The 17,263-nt window shown below is 46.1% G+C and overlaps 1 protein-coding gene across 2 annotated transcripts in view; it reads right to left on the reverse strand.

Moving 5' to 3' along the window:
- TRAIP (TRAF interacting protein) overlaps positions 1–17,263 on the reverse strand; it is a 535,773-nt gene that overhangs the window by 461,753 nt on the left and 56,757 nt on the right. For both annotated transcript variants that reach the window (XM_069644161.1, XM_069644162.1), the window contains exon 4: positions 4,554–4,593. In XM_069644161.1, coding sequence (XP_069500262.1) covers positions 4,554–4,593 — 40 coding nt within the window. The remainder of the gene's footprint in view (positions 1–4,553; positions 4,594–17,263) is intronic.

The raw sequence follows: 17,263 nt of genomic DNA on the forward strand, positions 1-17,263 counted from the left end.
CCCACTAACCCACCTCCTCTCCTCCCCTTTTTCAGAGCCGCCAGAGCGCCAGGGGACCACTTTAGTGATCGTGCGCAGTACAAATGTCCTTTAACATTAACATGTCAGTGGTAGCATCACACGTAATCCTTTTAGTAGAAGGTAGACGGCATTTTTTTTTTAAATGAGGCCTAGTGCCAGGACTATGCTTGCATGCTCACAGTAGTCCAGAGGGTTAGAAGGGTGGGTGAGGGTTCTTTGCTCGCAGCCCAGCTGCCCTGCAGAAGGTTAATTTCTTGAAGACACACCTTTATTTAGCCTTATCAGTAGTAACCAAAGAAGAATGTGCCCTGCAAGGCCAAGAGAGGGCCGACCCGTGTCACTGAAGAGATACCACGAGGAGGGTGGTGAGGGCTTTGGGCCTTCGCCAGTTCAGATCTATAAGTTATAGCAGCCAGAGACCCTCAAGCCCCTGACACAAACATTCCAGTACCCCATTAAGCCCAAGACCCCTGGCCATAAAACTAAAGTGACCAATTGATCAAGAAGATCAGCAAACAGGGGCATTGAGCCCCCACTTGTGCCCTGTGTGATTTGTGCTGCGAGGTGCCGGGGGCTGGGGGTAGCACATATATAGCACATTTATGCCATGGGTTGGAAGGCCGTGGAGACGCCAGCGTGTCTGGGAAAGTAGCAGGGGTACACGTAGTTCTGAGAAAGTTATCGTGACCTCTAAAGTAGCTGCCTTGCTCATGTTCTTGGTACCAGGTGCACTGTAGAGCTAGGAACTCATGATTTGTATAACCCAAATGCCAATTACAGTTTTTGTATCCGATTAAGACAGACGAGCACCATTTAGAAGAATATGGACAGACGATGCTGGAATCAATCGCATGGTATCCTGCATAGAACAGACTATATGTGTATAGGGTTGCACCAAACAGCTCCCGGGATTTGTAACCTATGTGATGTATGTCACTCATGATGCTGTGTAACCTCAAAAGCTTTTGCTCTCTGGGGCAGCAAAGTTCTTTGCTGGCGCGTTCTTGTCCTTTTATGAGAATAAACCTTGTTTTATTTGCAAGCAGCGTGCTGGACCTTTTTCCCTAGTGGGTTGTATTTTTCTGGTGTGAGCGTTGAGGGGTATCGCAACATGTTTGGTGACCCTAACATGATCCCAGGTTTTCCACAAAGACGAAGGCTTCCAGGCCGCACATCTGGAGGGGCCGCAGACCAGTCCCAAACGCGCAACCCGTAGTGGTGTAGAAGAGCCGTTTTCACGGAATTCCTGTCTTGTCTTTGGAGCGGGGCACGACTCTTAGGAAGGTGCAAGCCGTTGCTGCTATTGGGACCCCGTGACGGAGGAGTTTGGGCGAACACGCAGATGTAAGTACACCTCTTGAGGGCTACAACAGCGGGGGATGATGTTGCGAAGGAATTGAGAGAGCGAGAACAACGGTGTATGGGCTTGTGCGAGTTCAAGAAGAGGGAGCGAGAGGGTATGGTAGATTGGTGCATAATTGAGTTGGATAGTGTATGAAGGCCACGTGGTGTTTTTTTAAAAATTATTATTTGTATAAGTATATGACAAGAGAAATCGAGAAGTTGGATCCTTTCCGAGGTAGGGAAGAAGATGGCGCCATATTTTGAACTGTGACAAGAGAATACAGAAGTAGGGGCTCTGTATAATTAGAGAGCTCAGATTCCTGTGCACAATATATCCCGCGTGGGGGAATAAGACGAAGTAGTGGTTATTTTAGTTTGTTGTTTTACATTTTTATTGTGTAGCAAGCGGGGGCCAAGGGAGTGCCTGTGGAAGAAGTAGGGTGGCCGTTTGGTGTGAGGAGTGAGTTTGTGTGCGCGGAGGGGGTGTGAACATGGGGCGACGGGGGAACGGGAACGAAGGACTGGTAGGAACACTTATGACAAATTGTATTATGCATATGGTTAATATTTTTTTTAGTATAAAGTTTGTCAATATGGGGGTAGTGACTCCGTTGGAGTACATGTGTAGTGCATTGCCATTGCATAAAGATAAAATTGAGAAATACTATAAGCAGTGGGGGGCGGAGACACGAGGAGGAATGTTTCACCCATGGCCAGAGCAGCGTACGAATAGCAGAGGGATATTGGAACACATGTACACATTTTTAGCTGCTACATACAAAGGTAAAACCCTTCAATAGAGAAGAGATTTTAGAATTATGGAACATGGTAGAGGACATAAAGGACAATGATGAGTGCAAATCCCAGTGTGACAGTAGCCCAGCCCCGAGTGTAATTAAAACAGTAGCGCCGAAAAGAACACAGTCACCGCTGACCCAAATAGGACTTTATCCAAATCTTCCCACGACAGGATATACTAATCCCCATGTACCCTCGCCCGCCATAGCACTGCCCCATAAATATTACAGCCGCCATATCAATCTAACACCAACACTGCAGTACCCACAGATAGGAAACCTCAGAAGGAGCTAGAAGAGGCTTTCGAGGCAGCACAAGTGGAATTGGCACGGATGAGGGCCCTCGGGTAAGAAGGGAGCAAATCGGGGTGTGGACTAGAGGAATGATTAGACATCACCGCTATCAAGGATGTACATGTTGAGAAGGGGAGGAGTGAAGACCGGGGAGCAGGGATTGTAGGCTATGGGACATTGAGGCCAGATAGAGATGCAAACAGTTGGAGAAGGATGAGTAGGACACAATGGATGGATGAAGAGGAGGCACCAGCAGTTACCCCATGGGTAGAGAGCTTGTGGTGTTCGCAGTTGAAGAGGTTAGAGCTGGCAGCAGTGGCCAGGAAAAAGGGAAGTGACAGCAAGAAGGCAAGACTGGGATGGGCACACAGTTACCATTATTGCATAAAGGCCCCGGAAGAGTACAATATCTACCCTGGGCCCAAATTGACAAAAACAACCTGAGTAAAGCACTCCCGCCCCTCACTGCAGGGGCTGGGAAATGGATATATGCTTCCGAAAAACAAACTGCTGTAATCCTCTAGTGATGGGAGACAGTTTACTTGTAGAAATTGTGGGAGATCACACAGGGGATGTTTGGGTTAAAGCTGGATACCCAGGAGTGAGGATTGATGACACACATGATAGTGTGCTTTTTAATGATATTGGATCGCAGGTGTGGGGCGCACTGCGGTGAGCATACCCAGGCACGTCAGACTTGCCGTCCATAATGCAATATATACGATGGGGGATGAAGACCCCGCTCAGTACATTTTGAAGGTACAGGAGATGTATAGGGCTGAAACGGGGGTGGGGACAATTGGTTCTGCTTTTCTCTTCGGTTATCAAAAGGGAACTGCCCAAGGAAGTGCAGGAAGCTCTCGATAAGATCATAGGCATAGAAGCAAAAGGGTGGGCCGAAATACAGACTATAATTATACACCAATAGCAGTAGAAGGGGACAAATTCAGCAGAGCAGGCAGCAGCCAAACAGATGCAAGAAAAGCAGCGTTTTGGCCAGGAAGAGGACAAGGGAAATGGATCTCAGCCATAGCATTCTGAGTGTTATCAAGGAGGTCAGCAGCGTGGAAGATGTAGTTTCAAGGAGATCGAGGGGGCAGAGGTGGATTTGAGGGATGGGGCCCGAGAGGGGAAGCAGGACCAGTTCAGTGCTGGGGTTGGGGGAAGTGGGGTCATTTTGCAAAAGAAGGCAGGAGCAGAATGGAAGCGGGATACAATCCATACACCCCAGCAGGCCCAGCACAACAGCAGCAACACTTCCCTGTGCCTCAAACGCCCACATCCATGCCATATGAGACACCAAGCATACACACAGCTACCACCACGACTCCCTCAGGCACAGTTCACTGCCCCACCAAAGACCCCCGGCCCAAGCCGCACCTACCGAACCAATCATACCGTGGCCCCATGCCCGGAAGTAATACCATCTTGAATGGGACAGTGGCATCTTATCAGGGGTGAGTGTCATGGAGGCCAACCCTTTCACGATTCCGGGCACCAATACATATCCTGACTAAGACAGCCTACAGAAAGCTCTTGCATGCTCAGTCCTGTCCATGACTATCCACCCCGATGAGGAACTTTTGGTGGGCGCTGAGATAGGAAATAAACAATTCATTTGTATGGTTCACACGGGTGCTAGTAAATAATGCATCAGTGAAAGAAACTTCCCGTTATCAGGGGAAACTCGACACGCAAGGCGTCTCTGGGGCTGTGGCAATGGTTCTGTTTAAGTGGTGCGTGCACCCTTATTATATTCAGAAACTTCACCGGTAAATTTGTTAGGGTGCGACCTCCTGAGCAAATTAAACAGGACCATCTCCTTCACAGATTCACAGATTGAGGAATAACGTGCGCTACCCCAGGAATGTGTGCTATGAGAGCAATGGTGATAATACAGGCAGGCAGAGGGGTGCTGGTAGTTCGCAGCGTTCATGTTGACCTCAATATGTTTGTGTATGGGATGGGATCACAGTTTTACTTGATGCAGTTACACAAATTGGTAAGGCATGTTGGCAGATACCATCTGACGACTTCTTCAGGCCCGTTGTGTCCCCAGAACTTGTGGCAGGGATGATACTCTCACTTGAAACATACCTTTAGAAGAAAGCTGGGCCTTTGTTTTGTCCAATTCATTCTGTAAGAAATACCAAATTTACTGTTAGTTAGGTGTGCAAACTAAGTCAAGGAGCGAAAAAGCTGCTAATATAAAGGATAAGAGTACATAATGTACATGATCAGCTACAAAGTGAGAATATAGGAATCAAAAAAGGCAAGAAGAGAAGATTGATGCATTTAGTTGACACATTTACACTTTCAATGTTCCCTCATGTTCTCAGCTGCCATCTCTGCATCTCCTTGGGTTCCACCCTTTTGTATGCAATCCACTTTGGCTCCCGCCACCTCACCCTAGCATCCCCTCTCTGCTGGAGTTCTCGCCACTGACCCCCGCCTTCAACGTTTGAGGAGTCTTTTCCTTTGGCAAGTACTTGTAACACAAGTGACTACCTAAAATAGAAGGCAATGAGGATTTACTGCACTCATGCAGCTCTTCCTGCCCTGTCCCAGTGGGGAGCACCTTGAAGCAGTGTACCATAGCAGCCATCAATCAGCATGGGATAAAAATAGGGAATACTTGTTCAAAAAATTAAAAAGAAGTGAAATGCTTCCTGTGTTGCTTGGTGTGGAGATCATATGCACATGTATTGTTATCACAGGCTTAAGTGCCATCTTCATTATCCAGGTATTGCCATCACATGGGAATGTAGCCATCTCATATGAAATTGTCCAATACAGAGGAGTCGGGTATTACAATAATTTGCCCAGATACTACTAGTATTATCTTGGTACCCAGCGATTTCCTTGCAAAATATGCACCTACCATGTTTTTCAGTGCCAAACTTTCATTCATCACCACGAAGAAGAAAAAAAAAAAGTACACATAGTACGTTTGGGAAAGGAGATAATGTTTCTTTTTGGGGTGGGTTGGTGATGGGAATCAAAGGAATTTGGGTCGTCGTTGGTCCCCCCCCCCTTTAATTTTGCTGCTGCTCTGACTTTAGAAATTGAAAATTCAAAAACAAAATATTTGGGCATGAAAATGCCCGTTGCGAGATACTAAAGAGGGAGGTTTTGGATATCCAAACTTGGAGAATTATTACAGGGGATTTGTCTTAAAGACAGCAGCCCTGTATGTGACAGCAGAGACAGAACAGGAACCAATTTGATTGGCAATTGAGAGGGTTGCTTTGACACAATTTCAATTAAGCAATATCTTTTCTGTGGAAAGGCTACCTAAAGGGGCTGTTAAGCTACCACCTGTTAGAGTGACTAAAGACTTGATGACTTGGTGGTTAATTTTAATGGGAACTGGTTTCTAAATTACAAGTCGTCTATTTGGCATAATCCTGCATTGCAGCTTGCGAACAAGACCCTGTACTGGCAAAGCTGGATTACAAAGGGGATCTTAACAATAGGGGATTTAATGTGTGATGGACACATGTTGTCTTTTGTTTCATTTAGATAGAAGGGAATGGAATAGGTTTAGGGAATTAGAGTGTCTCTCGACTCGGATTTTAAATAGGTTATCTGCACCAATGGAGAAAGAACCAGCAGGATGCACCATCTTTTGCTTATCGCTGCGTAGAGTCTGCATGTATTTGAAGCTCATTGCTGAGAATGATTCAGTGATTGAATCATGGAGGAACTAGAAAAAGGTAGTGGGAAGAAGATTTAGGTTGATGGAATTTGGAGACACATATGGCAGGTTGGGCACAGTAGTAAGCTGGACCTCAAACTACGACTTATTCATCAAACTTTTTTAGGATGATTATATTGGACACCTGAGCGCATGTGCAATTTAGGGTTGGTAAATGATGATACATGTTGGGGATGTGGGAAAGAGAAAGGGGTGTTACTTCATTGCTATGGTATTGTCCCATAGTTGTGGTCTTCTGGTGCGAGGCGTTAGACTAGATATAAACTTATCTATCAAATTTCAAAGAAGGGCATTACAGGTGCTAATGTTAGTGAATAATAATGGGCGTTGTACAACGGCTCGATTGTATGGGAGTTGGATTGACAGAATTCTTGCGATAGCAGCAAAGCAGATCTTGAGAGCATGGAAAACCAGGAAGAAGCTGCTAGTTGAGAGTTGGATTAATGATATATTGATATCTGATTTTGAACAGGTCATGTTTCAAAGAAAGGGTAAAGAGGAAGCTTATCGGACCTTATGGAAGCCTTTCAATCATTTATATGGTAATGAGCATAAGATTGAGTAACTCGTTAGTCTAAGCGGTCAGGTAATGGAAAAGGAGAGATATTGTTTTTGTTGTTCGTTTATGTGTATTTGTTTTGTGTGTTTCGTCTAAGTGTTGGAAAAATTGATATTTTTGTAGTTAATTTGGTGTTATTAGTATTGGTAATTATTGCCCCGCTGAATATGTAATCAATTAATTTATTAATAATTTCTGGGGCATGTTTGATGTTTAGTAGTTCAAGGCATAAATTAGTTTTAAAAAATTGATTAGCAGAGTTTGCCAATTAAATGTTTTTTGATTAGCAAACAGACCCATTTGATAAGCAATTTTGAACTGATATTGTTAATGTCACAAGACATAATTTGTACCCACGACATGAACAATACAGCAGTTATGCGTACCGCTGAAATAAGACATTAGTGAGAGGAGTCAGGCCTTGCCAATTCTTTACATTTCAGATAGACCTGCAGGTCGGGTAACTTAGTTTACCTATTCAGCCTAAGTGAAATGCACTCGACCCATAGGAACGGAGGACAACAAATTCAAAATGCGATTTCTGTCAAATGGTGCATGTTACTACAAACCCACTTTATGTTTGGTACACTGCTGCCTCCAGAGGCCAACCATGCACAGTGAAACTTTTATTTGCCATTTACTGCAAACAAAGAAAATGTTAAATAAAAGTTTCAAACTTCTCTTGTAAATGCTGCCCGCCCTTTTTAAAAATCTACTCTATTATGCAAGTGGGTGAAAAGACTTTGCGAGCCCTAGATGAGTCTGTAAAATGTAAAAGGTTAGCTGCATGAATGGACACAATCTTAATCCGCCAATTTGCCACCACTGCTTCCGGATATCTCAGCACCTCTTCCGGCTGTGGTCTTGCCTCCTTTCATCAGACTATCTCACTGCCATACAGTGATGCTTCCACACCTCCCTCTTTAACTGCTGTTTCCAACCTCTCTCTCTCCATTGCATCTTCCCTCCTTTACTGCCAGGCACCACATCTGCTCCCTCTTAAGTCACCTCCGATACACTATCTCTCCTTTAACTTCTGCGAGAGCAGCTGCCTTTTCTTAGCCCAACACACAACTTCCCTGATCCCTCTAGACTAACACACCATGCCAAATATTGTCCTTCCTTTCCAGACCTACCCTCAATGTCTCAGGTGTGGGGGATAATTCTTCAATCGAGGTAACTGGCATATTTGAATTTTCAGGCGTTCATCTAACCACTTTCACGGCGAGTCTTTGCAGACAAATTCGATATTGGAGGCTGGCACCTTTTTGGATTTTATATTCACACATGCACTGTCCGCTCCAGAGTTCAGCTGCATGCTTCACTAGTTTTCGGAGTTTGAGAGTTCAGAGCTCCATAAGAGGTTTTCGGGAACTCATGCCAGGTAAGCAATTGCCTGTGTTTTTTCGGACCGCAAATGCAAACTACTCTGCAGGATTCGCTCAAATGGCACTCCGCTGCCCAAGAATATGTCTGTATACCTCTGGCTCCCATAAAGGAACAGAGCTCGTTGGTGGTGTCAACTGAAGAGTCCCTGCCATGTGAATATCCCTCATCCTCAGAGCTAGATAGGAGTACTTCATCAGAGGCGACAGCCCAATACTGTTCTTTTTTTATTTTTAAAACAAACAGTCACAACCAAAAACATTTTTTGACCACCGTGTTGTACCAAACGGAATGATAACTTGGAACTCATTTCCCATATTTGAGAAACCTGCCAACTTACTAAAGGGCATATAAAAGTGTTTCAAATAAAGAAATTATAGACCTGGAGCTGCATCATGTTAGAGCAAGGACTGGCGAATACAACTGTTGTGCAAATATAGTCTGCCATAGGTGGCCTTCAAATTGATCATCTCTTAACTTGGGTTCCAAGCAGCCACTCCACTGAAACAACACTGATTCTAAAATCAATCTCCATCTCGCTTACTACAGCTCATCACTGCAAACTCCGTCCCATCATCAAGCTCTTGGACCTCTCGGCAGCCTTAAATACTGTGGACCATTCCTCCATTCTTTCCCCATCTAACCTGGGGATCCAAGACACTGCACGCATTGATTGCTTTCCATCTTTAAAAGTGCTCAATCACCACATCCTGGAAAACCCATACTTCTGATCTTACCCACGTCCCAGTGGACAAAATGTCTATCTTCAATCCACTTCCCTTAATATACATCTCCTGCGCAAAAAAGTCTCCCACTTGGGCTTCTTTTACCATCTACCTGCTAAGGACACCAGATCACGCAAGCCTCCTCAACCCTGGCTAACTCCAGCTCTTGGTTCCCTGGATCAATCTTTGCATTGATCTCCATTGGAGAACATTCCAATTTCATCCCCTTCAGACCTTCTCAATCTCTCTCCTTTCCATTTCGACTATAACGCTGCTGCTCTTCTTTCTAAATAAGACTTACACCAACCTTTTGACTCCCTCTCCTCCTATCCTATTAGTTTATTCCAGGTGCTTAACCGAATTCCCTCTCCCTCCATCCCTAATCCATCGCTCTCTTCGCCTCCAACCTTGCCCCTTACTTTTCTTCCAAAGTCACCCTTCTCCATTCATCTAGTGTTGCGTCTTCCACTTTTGCATGTCAGCCCACTTTCCCCGTCTTAGTACCTCCAAGACGGAAGTTCTTTTTCCCGGTCATTACGGTGCCCTCCCTCCCCCCCCCCCTTCTTCTCTTCCTATTTCTCACTCTGCTCGTAATCTTGGTGGTGTTCTCGACTCTTTGAATTCTTGTTTTATCCCTTATTCTATCCACTCTTTTCTACTGTTCCTCTCTTCTACTTGGCGTCCCTGCTACTCATCTCTCTCCCCTTCGTTCCATCTACAACTCCGCTTTACATCTCCCTTTTTTACCCCCATGCTCCCATCTTCTGCGACCATCTCTGCTTTTGCCTCACTTCACTGGCTCCCTTTCAAATCACATCTACTCTAACTTCCTTTGATTGGTCTTCATAATCTTGCCACCCACCCCCGATCTTTCCTCGCACCATCTCGAAATCCACCTCTGCCCCCAGCCTCTCCTGTCATATCATCTTCTGGCTATCTATAACGGGATGGCTCTGTTTTGTTCTCAATTGGTCCAAGACCAAAATCGAATACTACTTGACAAACCAAGCCCCCCCCCCCACCCCATACACACCAATATAACCATTATCATGAAGGCCCTAGCAGGACTCGGGAACCTCCAGCAAGTCTGGACCGGGACTTCTGCTCCCAATGAAGCGGTTGTTGAAATCCAACCCTCAGTTAAATGAGCCCTTATTTCCTTCCAGGTTTCCCCATCTATAGAACCCTGGCCGTTCGGGGCCCAGGGGAGTGAGTAGAGGGGCTTTGCATGCGGTCTTTTCTTGGGCATGTTTTCTACATACCTTGGCTCAGAAGTCTAACCACTGTTAACCCACAGACAGGCTTGGTGTTCTTAAACACTTTGCGCACAAGCCTAGGGTTTTGGCAACCATGGCAAATGAGGAAACCAAAATATTTTTTTTGCTTTCTTTTCGGGGAGCGGTTGCAAAATTGGCAAATTCAAATTTCTAACATCCAACCCCAACCAAATGTTTTGGAGGGGCCTAGAGAAGTAAAAGGGCTTTGCCTCCGTTTTCTTGGGCATGGCTTCAACATGCCCCAGCTTACTATGCAGTGAGTAAATACCAGACATACCCCCCTGGCGCAGCAAACCTCCTCATTCTCCAGCTATCTTTCCATTCAGCGGTGCACCCCCACAGAGAACAGTTGAGTCTCAGGATAAATTTGATCCAATTGTACACATAGCTCTTCCACCCTTTCCTTCTCATTCCTCCCTGTGCACCTGATCTATCCCTCGCCCTCATCCCAACTATCTACCCAACTTTGCTCCTCCCAATCACTACTGAATGTTCTATCATACTTGTCCTATGCCTCTCGGACAGGCAAAAGCGGTCCAACGCCATTAACTATGGCAGTAGTCGTTATTTAAAAAAGAAAAAGCCAGATAAAATGAACAATGAGCACATGTTAATCACCATCACTACCTGCCCATCTACCACTGCTACTTCTTGTAAAGCACACTTCTTACAGATTGCTCCACTTGCAATAAATACAAACATATACGCTACTAAAAGATAGTTGATGGGCATGTAATACCAAGATCAGAAATGTGAGAAAACTCGGCAGCTCACCACATACCCTTACACCATTTGCCAGCAAGGATTTTGGCATTACATTATAGATACTCTCAGCATTTGCTAGGTATTGTGGGTATTGTATGCTTATGTCTAACATTTACCAAAACGCCCAGACACTTGCACCATGTGACTATTATCGCAATTTTTTGGGTATGTGATTTGGCAGGTATTGCCAAATAAATACTCCTGCGATACACATTCACCAGTTGCCAAGAGCTAGGCCTGGCAGGAATAAAAGCAAGGACCCTGCACTCCTCTCGTACTCCTTTCTGCTACATTCAGAGTAGTAGGTGATTGGGTATGACCTTATGTTGGGGCAGAATACCATTTTTTAGGTTCTGCTGTCTCATTTTATGTGACAACTACTCTTTTTGCTCCCCCACTCCTTTTATTTTTTGGGTTTTCGAATTTATTTTGGGAGTAAAAAGGACTTCTGCCTAAATCACCCTGACACTACATCCCTATTTTCTAAACTTCAGGTATATGGTTATTAGGTCAACCATAAAACGCAGTCCCAAGCACCCCATTTTCCCAGTTGCTTGGCTCCCCCCACCTCCACTCCGGGATAGCAGGCGTGCCATCCTTGAAGGTACGGCTTTTTGTGGTAGTATTTCACAACACGGGTGCTACCTCACTGTAATTTCAAGAAAGCAGCAGCCTTCCATAGATCTTTTCTTGCTTCATTCTTGTACTGCTTTCCTAGTTTTTGAAATGCGTGCAGCACCATCCATGCTGGGTTACCCTCTCTACCATCATGGCGGCCCTCATCCTTGGCACCAGAGTGCCTTCGCGGGTTACCTTGGGAGCAGAGTCGCACTGGTCCCGATTGGCTAGTTCTGTGGTTTCTAGCCCTATTGGGAGCTGGCAGGCATGGAATGCCAGCCCCAACACCAAGGCCCACAAGCGGCCCCTTGTGCTTCCTGCCTTTCCTCTCTTTCTTTCTATTTCTCTTTCTTGGTTGGGAGCGCAGTTGCCACTTGGCTCTCCCGTCGACCTTCACTGCCAGTCTCCTGGATTCAGGGATGGCTCGGAGCGCCATCCGTGAAGGTACGGCTTTTTGTGGCAGCATCTCGCAACGCTGGCACTGCCTCACTGTAATTTCAAGAAAGCAACAGCAGCTTTTAGTTGCATTCCTGTACTGCTTTCATAGTTTTTGAAGTGTGTGCTGCAACATCCACACTGAGTTACCATCTCTACCATCATGGTGGCCATCTTCCTCGGTACCCAAGTGCCTCCGAGGGGTCCCTTGGGAGCACTGCTCTGGATTGGCTGGTTCGCTGGGTTCTAGCCCAATCGGGAGCCGGCAGGCATGGAGTGCCGGCCCCAACACCAAGGCCCACACTAAGGCCCCCTGCCTGGCCCCGTCAGGCATGGGTAGGCGCCGCCCCCATGCTGCCGCTACAATCTGTCTCCCCTGATCAAACTTCCCTCTGCACCCAGGAGCTGGATCCACACACCGCCAACATGCACCGGTAAGCACTTCGGTTTCAGCGGCTGTGTGCTTTGACATTCCAGTGTGGATTTTGAGTGCTTCTGACAATTTCGAATCTAGGTGTGCTTTCTCCATCTTGCATTCCCCCAATTGTACCGACTGAATGCTTCTGGCCTAGGTGTGCCTTACAGCATTGCACCTTTCTGCACTGCATGTTCAGGTGAACCTGATCTGTAGACTGCTCATTATCCTGTAACCTTTTTGCCTCATCTGCCTGTCCCTGCTCTCCCGATTGTCATTTTGGCCTCCACTCCACTCCACTCCACTCCACTCCACCCTTCCTCATTATGTCATAGCTCTTACACTCTCTGAAATGCTGTCAGGCCTAGTACGACAGTTCTGTTCTAGTTTCTTGCGTCTACTGACTATGTCTTCTATAGCGTTCTATGTTTGTACCTTAACGCTTATAGTACTTGCATTCTTAAAGACTCAAGGCCTAGTAAGAATGTTTTGTCGGCATTGTTCCCTTGTTGCCTCTCCTGGCTTGTAGCGCTTTGAGACACTTTCTGTATATAGGCGCTTTATAAAATGACCAATAAAATTATGTTAAACTAATATTCAAATTTCGGCTTCACAGGGAGTGCCTGCCCATGTACTGCATTAGTAGCCCAACGTACTTTTATGGTAGCCATTCAGGTACTTATGGATTGTTTTTCTAAGTCCTATTCTCAGCCATTTTATTTTAGGGGCTTTCTTTGTGCAGTGAATCCACAAGACAGGCCTTAAAATGGCCGTTCTGCCAATGTGGGCTCATTGCGAGCCCAAGCTGGCAGCCTCCATGGTGGTTGGGACTGTGGGGGTAGGCCTGGGTGTTTGGTAGTTTTAGAAGCCACCCTGATTGGCTGACTGCCAAAACCTTTAATGGATTGGTGGGCTGGCAGAAGTCGGCCCCTGTGAGTGAAGGAATACACAGAGGAAACCTTGTATCTGAACTCCGGGCTGCTCAATTTTTTGGAAGGCGAGCAGGTCTGCTTACCTGCAATGTTCTGCCATTTCCCACCATTGTGGCATTTTTAGGCCCTCTTCTGGCCTTACTGGCTGGATGAAGTGATCTGGGCATAGCTCCGGTTTGTCCTTCCCAACATTTCCTCATACTGCTACTGGTTCTTCTCACCTGCTGGGGCCAGGCCTTCGACCCTGTTTTACTGCATTCTGCCGCCAGGGCGATCCACTTGCTTTTGAAAGGTGCAGCTGCCTTTAAGGTTGTTGGGACTCCAAAATGCCAAATGTGCTAGTCACCACCATTGTCCTGCTGCAGGGGCCTTTATTTCTGCTGAGCCGTCGGGGTCTCCCATGGGCAGGTTCCTCCATCCTCCTTGAGCCATCTGCAGTTGAGTCCACTTCTGGATGCTGGGGCCCCGCCTGTGAAGGACGATTGTTCTTCTGAGCAATTGCAGTAGTTTGCTGGGGGGTGCCAATCCTGGGGTGACAGGATCCATTTCACACTTTAAAAAATAAAGCCCTTACGCGGTTGTTTCGCCTTCTAGAAACTGACTTTCTGTAAGCAAATACTAAATACTTACCTCAGCACTCTTGGTTGGTGGGTTATTCTTGATCCTCACCAAGGTGTCCACGTGGTCTGTGGTCGTCTGGTTCTGCAGGCTCCCTTCTGCCGCACTTCTCCCATTGGGTATCGTTGGGGTTGGGGTATGGGGGTGGGAGGGCAAGGGCGGCGGGGGGCTGAATCCCACTTTGCTTTTCTGCTCCTGGGCTGATGGGCCTCGAACCCTCCACTGGATCTAGTCTTCTGGGTCTCTACTGGGGGTATATTGCCTTCTTCTGGGTATTTGTGGAAAGAAACCAAGGTTTACCTGCCTTTTCCTATTGTTTGCTATGGGGCACTGTTCTCAACACAAACCTCTACAAGAGACATTGAAAGGTACTTACCCGGACTGTGGCATTTTTCTAGGGCCCTGGAGATCATCACCAGGCCCTTGATGTTTAGAAACTTCCCCTGATTCATTAGGATTTTCTTTTAAAATCTTTATATTACAATACTGCCTAGGATACACATTGTATCACTGTGTGTTGCTACAGTTTCCCTCGGTCTGTAATATACCCTTTTCGGCATAGGGACCCTCAATTTATAATATATGCTGGACAATGGTAGCACTGCTAGTTGTGCTGAACATGGTGTTCCCTTGTGCTCTACATCCAAATGCTATAACTGGGTTATAAGCATATACTAGCCGATATACCCGGCCTTGCCTGGGCTTTCATTCCCTCATAGCTACAGGCAACTCTGCACAATTTATTGGAGCTTGGTGAAATGGTGTGGAATTGTATAAGGAACAACACTTCGCTGAGCCCAAGCAAATTTTGACTTTTGCTGAGATCAGGGAACGGGTGGGGTGTCCGAATGTCATGTAGCCAGTAATGTCCAGAGGGTTCAACCAGGTGACTGTGCAAAATTTGGTGCAGATTGGTGAAATAGTGTGCAATTGTATAGGGAAATTACGCGAAGACACAAACCTACACACACATTTTCACTTTTGCCGAAATCTGGGGAAAGGGGTGGAGTGGTGTCTGAATGTCATGTAGCCAGTAATGTCGTGGGTGGTGCCCTAACAGGTGGCTGTGCAAAGTTTGGTGCAGATTGGTTAAACAGTGTGGAATTGTATAGGGAATATATGCAAACCCACAAACCCAGTTACTTTCGCTGAAATACAGGGAAAGAGGTTGGGTGTCCAGCCAATAATGTCTGGAGGGTCCAACAGGTGACTCTGCAAAATTTGGTGCAGATCGGTGAAATAGTGCGGCATTGTATAGGGAGCATACACGGAGCCACCCATATACAAGCCAGGGGTAGACAGGCTTCCCGTGCCGTGGGTGGATCATCTTCCAGATTGAGAATTTCAGCGTGTACCAAACATGTCAAGGTCATCAACATCCGCAAACGCAAGTTTTGGCAGATATTTTTGGAAGTTCTGCTGACCCATTTTAAGGTCCCCTAAACTTTTACCTTTTCCAATTTGTTTAGGTTTTGCAGTTTCCCTTTTTGTGGGAAGAGTGACTTCTACTGACATCCCCCTGCAACTGCAACCCTTTTTCAGTGGGATGGTCCTTGGTAGCCCATAAGGCTCCTTATATAGAATTGCCTTTAAGGCAGCGCTTTGATTGCCTAAGTGCAATTAAAACACCTTAAATTGGCTTGGGGAGAATGCTGGTGGTAGCTGCATTTTACTTTTGGCTTCACCAGCAGATTTACTGTATTTATTAGCCCAATGTAACTTATTGGTAGCATCTGCCATATTGTTCCTTGGGCTTCCTTTCTCTAGGAAAGAGGCCTAAAATGGTAGTGGTGCATGTGGATTCACTTTGAGCCCAGCCACACACCTTCCATAGTAGTTTGAACCGATCTAGACCAGTTCCTGACCCTAGCCTCCACATTTCCTGTGGGGATGGTCCTGTAAATTCAGTGGTCTTTGGGGCCAACTTGGTTAGCTGATAAAACCTTTGTTTCAGATCACTTCAGGACCAAACACCCCACCTCATCTGCTAGTCTAAGCCATTCAGAGCCATCCCACCATTTACTTTTTCATGGGCCATCTTCTGCTGGTGGGATGCCCCTCTTTGTCCTTAGAGTGACTAAAATCCGCTGGTCCGAGTTCTCCTGTCCTACTGGAGCCACCTTGGTTGTTACTTTCACTTTTGGAAGGTGGGTCTCACTCACGGTAAGGGCCATTGTTCTTATTGGCCATTTGAGTCATTGTTAGTGCTAAATTCAAATTCCTGGGTGACCGGATCCCTTAAATAGCCCTGCAAGAGAAGAGCTGTACTAACCGGGCTCTTCCGCCTTAATAGAACTGTCTTATTGGGAACAACGATTGAGAGTAATAACCTCTAGGGTCTTAGGTAAGTAGCTGTTCGATACTTACTCTCAGCAGTCCCCCATAATCTAAGATTTCTGCAGGTCGTGATTAAACTGTACACAATCATCAATCAACATTGGTTCTCTCCCTACAGCACCAAGATACCCCCCTGTGGGGGTGAACAAGCGCTCTACAAATACACCAGTTCGGTTAACTGTGTTTCTCCACTCAACTTGCATTGGGGGTCGATTTCAACTTGGCTGCATCTCCTTCTGGGTCTGCTGGGTCCCAAACCTAGCCCTGATCTCTTCAAGGGAACTTCTCTGGTGTCTGCCCATGTGATGTAGAACTGGGACATACCTTGCCCTTCTCCACAGAACTGCTGGATTAATTTGCCTTATATTTCCTGAGGAAAGTATACTTGGCAGTCTATGCATCAAGGAACGCATTGCAACGGATGGGTTTCACATGCTGCAGTTAGATATAAACCTATGCAGACTCTCCACCTTCAGACTCCCATTCCAAGCAGCGTCGCCTCATAACCCTGAGCCAAAGCAAAAGCACAGTTAACTAGCAGGGAATTGGTACACAAAGTGTCCGTCTTTGTCAGGTGTTGAACAACGATATGAGAGTGGAGGTTATCACACTGATAGGCTAAGGGTGTAATCGTGCCTTACAGCAAAGACCCTTCGGCTTCCACAGCACTCAAAGCAACCTTCATGCGCATCACATCCTCATGCTCCGTTGACCCAAGTGATTATTAATCTAGCGCTTCAGAGAGCAGCTGTCTAAAGATAAAAGGTGCTAGTATCTAGGGATGCAAACAATCCTTGTGTAGCATACTGCAACTACATCACATTGACAAATGTTTGGTCCACACATTCCATCAGATTAGTATATGCTGCTGTCATATCTAATATTCCATGAGAGATCAGTTCATGCATATGCCATGCAGGTTTTAATACGTCTGGAACGACGAAAGCCTGGATTGCTTTCCAAGAGGAACCGAAGCAGTGAGGGCTGGAGTAGAAAGCATCGGCAGGACTTGCCTTTTAGGT

Source organism: Ambystoma mexicanum, chromosome 2p (assembly GCF_040938575.1).
Source record: "Ambystoma mexicanum isolate Mex_15411 chromosome 2p, UKY_AmexF1_1, whole genome shotgun sequence".
Classification (NCBI taxonomy): Eukaryota; Metazoa; Chordata; class Amphibia; order Caudata; family Ambystomatidae; genus Ambystoma; species Ambystoma mexicanum.